Source organism: Desmodus rotundus, chromosome 3, assembly GCF_022682495.2.
Source record: "Desmodus rotundus isolate HL8 chromosome 3, HLdesRot8A.1, whole genome shotgun sequence".
In the NCBI taxonomy this organism is placed as follows: Eukaryota; Metazoa; Chordata; class Mammalia; order Chiroptera; family Phyllostomidae; genus Desmodus; species Desmodus rotundus.
The window spans coordinates 179178838-179189635 of NC_071389.1; the positions used below are offsets into that span (position 1 = coordinate 179178838).

A 10798-nucleotide genomic window follows, 5' to 3' on the forward strand; every position below is an offset into this window, starting at 1 on the left:
CTACTTCCAGTTGAGACAAGACAAAAATCAACTTTTGTTTTGAATAAGTGTTCTAGACTATAGACTACATCTTTAGAATCCTGTAAGAGATTCTCTAAGGTGGACCGGAACATTGTGTGATTAAAAGGAAAGTGACCACATAGACCTCATTTTGATCTTCACAGAATGATTGACAAGTTCTATTTAACTACTCCAAGGAATTCAGACTTTCCACTTTTTTCTAACTACCCTGAGACCTCCCTTTTTACTCCCCCTTTAAATTGCATCCCCCTAAATTACATCCTCTTTCAATATTTAGGATATAGATAACAAAACTTGTTTTTTAGGGATATTAGATGGGACAAATAAAAAGACTATATAAAGGGAAAAGGAAACTTAGCAAAGTGCAACTTGTCTTTTACTACACGTTTTATTCACAACCAATTTTTCTCATTCTCCCATCTAAACAACCATCTAGTAAATGACAGCCACTTTTTTTGTCTTAACTTTTTCATTGTAAACCTATACTTTTAAAGATATAGAAAGAGGACTATTGATGAGAAAGAGCAGGGCACAACTGGGTACAGAAAAAGTCCCTGAGACAATACAAACACAAGTGAAATTAAATTGGGAAGTTAATTTGCATCAATAATCCCTTATTTCATTTGGAGAAACTGTAGAATGATTTTGATTATGCCTTAAAGGCAGAGAAAAAAGAAAAGCAATTAAAATTAAGAGGGAAAAACCAGTGTCTCCTTGTGATAGCTAACACAGACTTTTGAGGAAAACCCCAGCCACCAAAAACTTACTCATTGGGTGCGGGTTCTCCACTCATCTCTTGCAGGACACAGTGGTGGCTCTTCACGCCCTGTCTAGATATGGAGCCGCCACTTTCACCAGGAGTCAGAAAACTGCTCAGGTGACCATTCGTGACTCACAGATGTTTTCCACCAAGTTCCAAGTGGACAGCAACAACCTCCTGTTACTACAGCAGGTCTCCTTGCCGAAGGTGCCTGGGGAATATGTCATAACAGTGACTGGAGAAAGATGTGTGTACCTTCAGGTGAGACTCTGGAGTTACGTGGAAAAAGTCAACTTTAACCTCTTCTGTTGAAAAGGGAGTGCCCCGAGAAAAAGGAGAAACTAATGGTATCCTTGGTGTTCCTCAGACATCCATGAAATACAATGTTCTCCCTGAGAAGGAGGACTCCCCATTTGCTTTGGAGGTGCAGACTGTGCCCCAAACTTGTGATGGACCCAAAGCCCACACCAGCTTCCAGATCTCACTGAATGTCAGGTAAGACTTTCTCTACATTAAAAAAATAATAATTCTGTAATTATGGTGATAAATGTTAATTAGATTTACTATAGTGATCATTTTGCAATATATACAAGTTTTGAGTCCTTATGTTGTATACTGGAAACTAATATATTGTTGAATGTCAATTATTTCTCAATTAAATTTTTTTAATTAAAGAACATAAACCTTCTGACTGAGTCTTCTAATCCTGAGATCTAAAAGCTACTTGGAACCATCAGTAATTAATAATGCATTTGGAAGCTATTAGATAAATGTAATTTAAAATTAATACATCTATTAATGAAGTTAGTTTTTATCATTATGAAATGATCTTTTTCTCTAGTAAAATGTTTGTGTTAAAGTTTCATTAATTTTTAAAAGCATTTAAAAGCAATGTCTAGTCTTAAATCTGTCAATAAAAAAATTTTCAAATGTTCTAATCAATTCTGACTTATCTTTTACACTAATTTTTATTGAATTTATTGCTAAAGAATAAATTATTTTCCTCAAATATTTTTACTTTAAGTTGAAATAAACCTTTCTTACCTCTTCTGAATATTATATTCTATCTTATTTTTAATCAAATGAATAAATAATAAATGCTAATATTATTAAATACAAAGTATAAATTATATATAACATATATAGGTTGCCCTATCATAAACCATCAAAAAACTTTACAAGAGTCCTCAGAAAACATAGCCTAAATGATATTGCTTTGTATCTAATACTAATGACATTAATATTATAAAACAAATGATATTTCAGACAACCAAACCAATTATTAAACATCAATTTAATCAAAGTATAAAGCATAAAAATCTATCTAACCTCACGTTTTTAAGCCACTTTTGTAAGACATGCAACATTCAAGTCAACTAAAAATATAAATTAAGACATATCAAATAACAAATAAGAGTATGAATGTATTCAAAAGCAGATTAGCAAGCTATACACCCAAAGATTCTGTTGTGATACTTTGGGACGGGGGCTTGAACATCTGTGCTTTCAGTAAGCTGTAGACCTGATGTACATGCAGGATGCTAACTGTCAGTATCATACATGCCCAGGAAACACGGATCTCTGTTGGTAATAATCTCAGGGGAAACTCCATGAAGATGGACAGGTCTATGGTAGATCTTGAAGAAGGATATCTGACTTTCTCTCACATGATAAACCTTAATGCCCTTTTTCTTTGACACTATAGTTACAGAGGGAGCCGCTCTGTCTCCAACATGGTGATTGTGGATGTAAAGATGGTATCTGGTTTTATTCCCTTGAAACCAACAGTAAAAATGGTAGGTGGGTTTTCAACCTACTAGATCTCATATAAAAATACACTCTGTATCTTTAAACTGAGACCATACCGATATCAAGTCCCTATCAATATTATCCTGCCTCAAAAAGTAATTTTCCCCAAACCCAGGAAATTAAATTCATTAACTACTTATTTGGCTCTGAGCTAAGGGACCTCTGTGATTCTAGAAAAATACAAGGGGAGTCCCTATCCTGAGGCCACTCATGGTGTAGTTAGAAAATTAAAGCACGTGGGCATGAGACAGTAAAATAACAAGCAAAAAAGACAGACTATGACTCAGTACCAAATTGATAGTCACAAAAAAATTGGTACCAATAAAACTAATGAGAGCCTGAATCATCAAAGATGCCAGAAGGTCTAACAGGTTACTTGGATATTGAAACATAGTGAAAATCTTGACCTGAACATATCTGGCTTCCTTCTCTTGATAGAAAGCCAAGTGATGTTTTCCACAGTCAAGACATGACAGTGATGAAGCTTGTTTGCAAAACGCAATTCCTTCTCCTCACTAATCTTTTGTATGGCTAATGCACCTTGATTATTTAATCATGAAGACAATAGACATCCTAGCCCCCACAATATTTAAAGAGTAAACATTTGTCCCTTCCTACTCTGTCCTAGATCTATGTTCTTATATCTATTGTCTAATTTTCTGAGTTCTCTAATTTTCTTCAGCTTGAAAGATCTAGCCACGTGAGCCGGACAGAAGTGAGCAATAACCATGTCATCATTTATGTGGAACAGGTGAGAGCTCTGGCATTTGGGCTGAGACTATACACATCGGTGGTCTTTCTAAGTAGGTCTCTTCACTAAAAGATAAGTAATGTAAGCAAAACAATCATTAGGAGCTCCCTTCCAGAAAGTTATTCCAAAGAGAATAAAAGACAAATCTTTTAAATCCACAGAATGTTCTGCTCTCTTTTTAATTATGTTACAATTGGAATATGAGTGTTTCTATGATTTCCAGTATAAAATCAATAGAATAAAATGTTATCATGTGTGTTATTTTAAAGATCCACTGAAAGCCCTGGCTGATGTAGCTCAGTAGATTGAGCACCAACCTGCGAACTGAAAGGTTGCTGCTGGATCAGTTCCCAGTCAGGGCACGTGCCTGGGTGGCAGGCCAGGTCTCCACTTCAGGCATGTGAGAGGCAACGATCAACGTTTCTCTCCCTCTCTATCTCCATCCCTTCCCCTCTCTCTAAATACAAATAAATAAAATATGTATATATATAAAAAACCCACTTAAAAAGAATAAATATACCACTGTGGTTAATTAATGATAGTGTTAATACCTTCATATATTACAATATAAAATAAAATAAAATGTAAATCTCATGAATATCTTCAAATTCAACTGTAAAGCCAAGGGAATGGCTTTACACAAGCAAAACACACACAAAAAAAGTCTTGTTTGGTATTATAATTACAGACAGTACAAAGCCAAGTCTCTGCATCTTAGAAAACATTCACATAGACTGAGAGAGTTAATTGCTTACAGAGGACTATAATAGCATATGAATTGTCTCAGTTGTTTAGGAGAATATCTGGAAGATTTTGTTTGCTAAAGAGTTTCAAGGTTGCCTTTTAAACCCATCTTGACATCCACAAATGTTTGCTTACCTGAGAGACACAGGTGAATAAGAGCCAGAGAACAATCAAGAATATGTTTTACTCAAAGAAGAGAGAGGAGGATTTCTAGCCTCTTTACTACTCCACTTTTCCTTTTAGGTGACACATCAGACACTAAGTTTTTCCTTCACGGTTCTTCAAGACATCCCAGTAAGAGACCTAAAGCCAGCAATTGTTAAAGTCTATGATTACTATGAGACAGGTAAGTGAGAGAAAATGGAGACAAATAGTCCCAACCCAGCACCAAGAAACAGATTCTATTATGACAATAAATCCTGGTTTCAGACCATTCAGTCAATATGATATCTATTTGTTTCTTTCCTCCAAGATATATACAATAGAAACTACCTACAAAGAAATTTATCAATTAACATTTATTGAGTCAGAAACTTAAGAATTTTATTTAAAGGAAAATATCTAGTAACTGCTCTCAAATAGTTTAGAGACATAGAGAACACAATACACATAGAAAGACAGTTAATGATGACTGAGTGTTAGGGAGCTAACGGATAAGAAGTTGGGGAAGTGAAAACAGCACAGAAGGCTAGTACTTAAGATGGACAGACAAAAAAGAAAACAGAAAGCCAAACTGAGGAAGAAAGATCTGGATCCTAAGAGATGAGAACATCTTCTAAAGTAAATAGAAGTAGGAAGTGTTTTAGGCTAGAGCAATAATCTTTGAAAAAGGATTCAGAAAGCAAGCTGGACAAAGTGAGTAGAAGCAGAGTTCATGGGGGGAGAGAGAGCTACAAGCTAATGCTTAGGTCATCTTCCTAAGAATTTAAAATTTGAATAGCTATTATCTGAACAGGCTTCAATCCCTCTCCTCCACTCCAGAGGAGGAAAAATATAGATATGTAAATTATTCTGTTCAACTCTGGTTTATTTAAATGGTGTTTTAACAATCCTGATATGGATATGGATTGTTAAAACTCCATTTGAATAGAACTAAGAATCCTGAAACACCAATTCAAAAGAACCTATGCACTTCAATGTTCACAGCAGCTCAATTTACAATAGCCAAGTTCTGGAAGCAACCTAAGTGTCCATTAGTAAATGAGTGGATCAAAAAACTATAGTGCATTTACAGAATGGAATACTACAGAGCAGAAAGAAAGAAGGAGCTCCTACCCTTTGCAACAGCGTGGATGGAAATGGAGAGCATTATACTAAGTGAAATAAGCCAGGCAGTGAAAGACAAGTACCATATGATCTCACCTTTAACAGGAACCTAATCAACAAAATGAACAAGCAAGCAAAATATAACCAGAGACATTGAAATAAAGAACAAACTGACAGTAATCAGAGGGGAGGTGGTTGGGGATAATGGGGGAAAAAAAGGGAAGGGCCATCAAGGAATATATATAAGGGACACATGGACAAAGCCAAAGGGAGTAGGTTTGAGGGTGGGAGGCAGGGATGAGTGGGGCAGGGGGAATTGGGGTAGGGGGAAAATGGACACAACTGTACTTGAACTACAGTAAAAAAAAAAATCCTGATGCACTTTTTGCCAAAAGTAAAGTGAATAGACCTAATATGGCCTCGGGTTCATAGATTATTTTTGTTTCTCTCTTCACCTAATTCTTTCAGATGAGTCTGCTATTGCCGAGTACATCGCCCCCTGCGCCACAGGTAAGGGGTCACATGCCAGACCATCATACCCCATTAACTTCGCTCCCTAAACATTCTTCTAAATGTAAAATTCTTTACAAGTCTCTTCCTACATCTGAGACAATTCATGTGGCATATTCTCACACAAAGAGAGCACTGAAGAAGAGTACTTACTCTGTAGGTGGACTCTCCAACTTAAGATACCCATTTTGTTATGAGAAAAGTCAGTTTTATTTGTTTGTAGGATAGCCATCACTAATGAGCAACATTTCACATCACAGCTAATTGGTTTCCTTCATCCCAAGGGCCAACTAGTATGATTCCTTTGCTTAATCTATCCCAACACCTATTTTTATCAGTGAAGTTCTATTGGAACAGAGCCCCACTCATTGTATCACTAGTTTCTATGGCTGCCATCATGAGTTGAGTAGTTAGGATATGAACCATATGGCCTGCAAAGCCCAAAATATTTAGTATCTGGCCTTTCACAGAAAAAGTTTGCTGACCCCTCCCTTAGCCCACAGTCACTACGCCGACTCAGCTAAGGGAGTAATTCCTGAGAAACCCTACAACCTTCTTATGTTTCTTTTTCCACCACAGATGCAGAGCAAGGAAATGTTTGAGGACCATATTTAGGCTACATATTTTGGTGGATTCACTGTCCTGTACTCCCATTTAGAAGAAATCAAGCTGTGCATCTCTGTAAAGCAGACATCAAAATGGTTTATTGAATAAATATATATTTCTGGTCAAGCCATTATTTGTTCCATCATTTATTCATTAAACATTAATTGCATGCTTACATAAGAGCTATGTTGTTTTAAATAATGTATGTAAAGAGTACAAATTTGGAACATATCCGCTTGTATTTCAGCTGTGCATATAACATATAAGGTCAAATAGACAATAACTGAAAATAACTTATACTCCGAGAGACCTTAGGAAAAAAATCATTCAATAGTCTAGGAAGCTGGGGAGAAATGTGCTGATTAGAAACTAGGAAGTCATAAATATGTCTTCAGAGAAAACAGAAAACATTTGTCTTTGTCCCCAAGCTGATAGGACAAAATGGACTACACAAGAGACTAAACTGACGACAGTTAAAGAATGTGTTGGAGACAGACAGCATTTTGCAGTGGTTTAAGTCTAGACACTGGAGCCAGACTGTCTAGATTCGAATGCCAGCTCCATCCCTGCCTCACCAGGTGAGTGACTAGGGCAGTGACTTAGACTTTCAGCTTCAGCTTTCTGACAAAAAAATGGGGATAATAGCAGACCCTGCCTCAAACTATTTTGAGGACAAACTATTCTATTGGAAGCAGGGAAAGAGAAAGCTGGATCAAGCAATGGCTGTTAAAGCTTCAGCTCAGGTGAGATGTATGTCACATCCATTTACAATTCTATTGGCTAAAGCAAGTCACATGACCAAGCCTGACTTCAGTTGTAGGTTTTGGGCAGTGTGACTCTTCCCACAAGGAAACACACAAGCCTCATAGCAATGTAAAGAAATATATAGTTCTCTTACAAGAACAATAGTAAATAATTAAGGAAAATAATACAATCACACACAGAGGTAAAGTACAGACATAAATCTACCCAATCGTCCCAGCAGCTTTTATTAAGCAGTTCATCTCTGGCACACTAACTTGAAAGAGCACTCTTATCACCCCCTACAGCATAAACCATATTCCTACATGTTTTTGATGGGCACTTCTGGGAACTTCTAGTCTTTTCTTTGGTCTCTCTGTGTATCTATGTGCTAGGACCACACTTTCAACTAGCAAGGCTTTACAATGTATTTTAACATCTCAAAGGACTAGTTTGCCCTTACTGCGTGTATTTTTCTGAGTTTCCTCAGCTATGCCCTTATTTATTTTTTTATGTGAACTTTAGAATCAGCGTCTCTATTTAAAACAAAAATTGTATAAATGGTGATGGATGGAGACTTGGGGTGGTGAACACACAGCACAGTGTACAGATGACGTGCTGTAGAATTGTGCACCTGAAACCTGTGTAAGTTTGTTAACCAGTGTCACCCCCAATAAATTCAATAAAAAGGAAGGAAAATTTCAAAAATATAAAAATAAAAATAAAACAGAAGTTGGATATTTTTACTGGAATCTTCTCAAATGTGTACATTAATATATGGAAAATTGTCAACTTTTTTAAGATTGACCTCCCTATCCAAGAACAGGGTGTTTTGTGTTTTATTTAATTTTCATTTTTTTCAAGTCTTCCTGTGTGTGTTTCAGTGCTGTTTTAAAGTTTCTTTTATATAGAATATACACATTTCCTGTACTCTTTTTTAGGTAGTTCACTGTATTCTTATTGAAAATGTATATGTGGTCTCTTTATAAACAACTACTTATGAAAATATTTATTATGGACTTCTATTTTATTAAGATATAGCTCATGTATCAAAAAGTGCACAAATATTGATGGCACAGCTTGATGAATTTTTACTTAAGATTAAACCTTAGAAACCATTTTCAGAATCTCAGACAGGTCCTCACATACCCACTCTCAGCCAATACTCATCTCCACACCCAGGGTAATGAATGTATTCTGACCTGTATAGCCATAGATTATTTGTGACCATTTGTAAACTTCATACAAATAGAATCATGCAGAATGTATGATTTCCACAAAAGCATGGCTTTTGGCCTGGGCCAAAATTTAACTTTAAAACCTATAAAGGAGCTAGAAGAAGACATAAAAGACATATTGTCTAACCTATTATTTTACCCAACTATGAGTTTTTCTACTGTCGGTTGACGAAGCAAAACAGTTTTTAGTTATGAAATTAGTTTTCCAGGATAGAGGAGAGTCTGAAGCAATAGAAGGAATGCTTACCGTATACTGTATAATGGAGAAATGGCCAGATTCAGTAGAAGAAGCTTTGAGAATACCCATTATTGGAGCTAGAAAGCCAATTTGTGAGCCTCGATGGCTGAGGGTAATTAGACACAAGGACTCTTAAAAAGAGTGGAGGATTTTTTAATAGAGGTAAAGCAATTTCAATTGTTTTATAGTATCTGAGTGAGTTCACCACTCGAATTATATGTCAGAGACATATAATTTTGTGTTTAATTAATGGAATACAATCTAATCATGACACAAACACAGACAGAGTGAGGAGTGTGGGTGAGCAAGCACACACATGGTTGACACATCTCCCTACCCCTGAGGCCAGCACTATGAGAAACCTCTCTCCTTGGCCTTCTTGTAGACCAAAGTCAAATGACACAGTGCTTCACCATGAAAAACTTGAGAGAAATCTTTAAAGATAATCCACCAAAAATCTAAATTAGAATGTGAGAAAGAATTTGGTAAGAAACAAGAGGTTACTCAATCATAGGGATTAGATGGGACAACAAGAGGAGGGACAGGAGGCCAGGTCAGCCAGAAGCCTAAGAAATACTCTCCCTAATCCAGACCATGTTTTTACTTCATCTTCATATTTTCCAAACAGAAAAGAACAAACTGTGTACTATTCCCCTTTCCTCAAATGATGTACATAGTACTACTTATCATTATGCATTTTGATCCCTTTTTCATAAGGTTAAGTACTGTTGATCCATTTTTACATAAGAAATTGAAAAAAATAAGAACAGAGATTAACATATTTTCCCAATATCTCACTGCTTCCAGGAAAACAGTTGTCTCTTAATGCTAGTGCTCTTGGTAGAATCCTGGGATTAACATTCCAGATTTCCAGGACCATATTTTTACTTGCACAAACAGAAAAAAATCTCTGCATGGGGTGGTAATGACATTATCATTATGGACCAAAGAAGAAATTGAGGAGGAGGGTAATTTTATCACTGTTGTATAAGAAAATCATAACCTGGCATCCTACCACCAGAAAGGTCTGCATGTTTTTATTCAATAGTGTGAGGTTACAGAGATAGGTGAAAATGAGAATTCCCAAAATTATAGTAAGACTAGCCTGCTCTTCCCCCTCCCTTTATGTTTTTCTTTCTTCTATTTTTTCAAAACAAAAAGAACAAAGAAAAAAGTTACAAACCATAATTTAACTAAAACTACACGTGCTCCTTTTTCTTTTCCCCAAATAAGTGAAATATTTCAGTTTTCTAAGCTTTCTTCCTTGACTAACATGGAAGGATAAACTATTGAAACATTAACTGGTGTTTTGTTTTTACTGATGAAAAGGATTTGGAAAGAATGTGATCTGTGCTGATTCTGATCCTCTGGTATTTTTCCCTTTCCTCTTTCAAAAGTGTAGCCAAGCCCTTGTGTTCTTTTGCCTCAAGAATTTTCAAGGTTAGAAGCAGAGATAGCTTAAAAATAACTTTGTGAAAGCCCTGGTTCCTCGAGCAAATTACTCTAGGCTCTCCTGGAAAATGGAAAGAAATCCTTTATATGGAACTAAGAACAGAAGCTTAGGTGGCAGGAAGAATCCAAAACCAGGAGGTGAATGGAGGTTTGTAGGACCCGGGATAGTGGCACCTGGGGTCCCCTTCATCATTGCACCCAGGGGAAAAGACAGGACCTCTGAGTTAAATCACTGTGTGAGGCAGACTCTGGGTCAAGAACTCCCAAAGAAGGCAAACATTCCTGTGTCCAAATATAGCATAAAAGAAACCAAGCAACCAGATTTCAAAGTAGTTGACAGGTTGAACAATGGCATGGTGATTTTAGGAGTAACCAGTTTCAAGCAAAGACTAAAGCAATCTTACAAACTATTTTGCTTTACAAACCCAGTGTGAATAAAGCTGTGATAAAAAACTAAGACTTAGGCACTGAGACAAAGAAATATGGCCCAAATGAAAGAACAGATCAAAGCTCCAGAAAAAGAGCTGAGTGATGAGGAGATAGACAACCTATCAGATGCAGAGTTCAAAACACTGGTGATCAGGATGCTCACAGAAATGATTGAGTTCAGTTGCAAAATGAAGGAAGAAATAAGGGCTATACAAAGTAAAACAAAGGAAAAT

The 10798-nt window shown here is 36.3% G+C and overlaps 1 protein-coding gene across 1 annotated transcript in view; it reads left to right on the top strand.

The window, feature by feature from the left end:
* LOC112321967 (PZP alpha-2-macroglobulin like) overlaps positions 1-6637 on the top strand; it is a 42932-nt gene extending 36295 nt beyond the window's left edge. Inside the window, exons 30-36 of the mRNA XM_045186952.3 lie at positions 824-1042; positions 1149-1276; positions 2487-2577; positions 3273-3341; positions 4329-4431; positions 5820-5861; positions 6441-6637. Of these exons, the coding sequence (XP_045042887.2) occupies positions 824-1042; positions 1149-1276; positions 2487-2577; positions 3273-3341; positions 4329-4431; positions 5820-5861; positions 6441-6463 (675 nt within the window). The 3' untranslated portion in view covers positions 6464-6637. The remainder of the gene's footprint in view (positions 1-823; positions 1043-1148; positions 1277-2486; positions 2578-3272; positions 3342-4328; positions 4432-5819; positions 5862-6440) is intronic.
* Positions 6638-10798: the final 4161 nt, after the last annotated feature.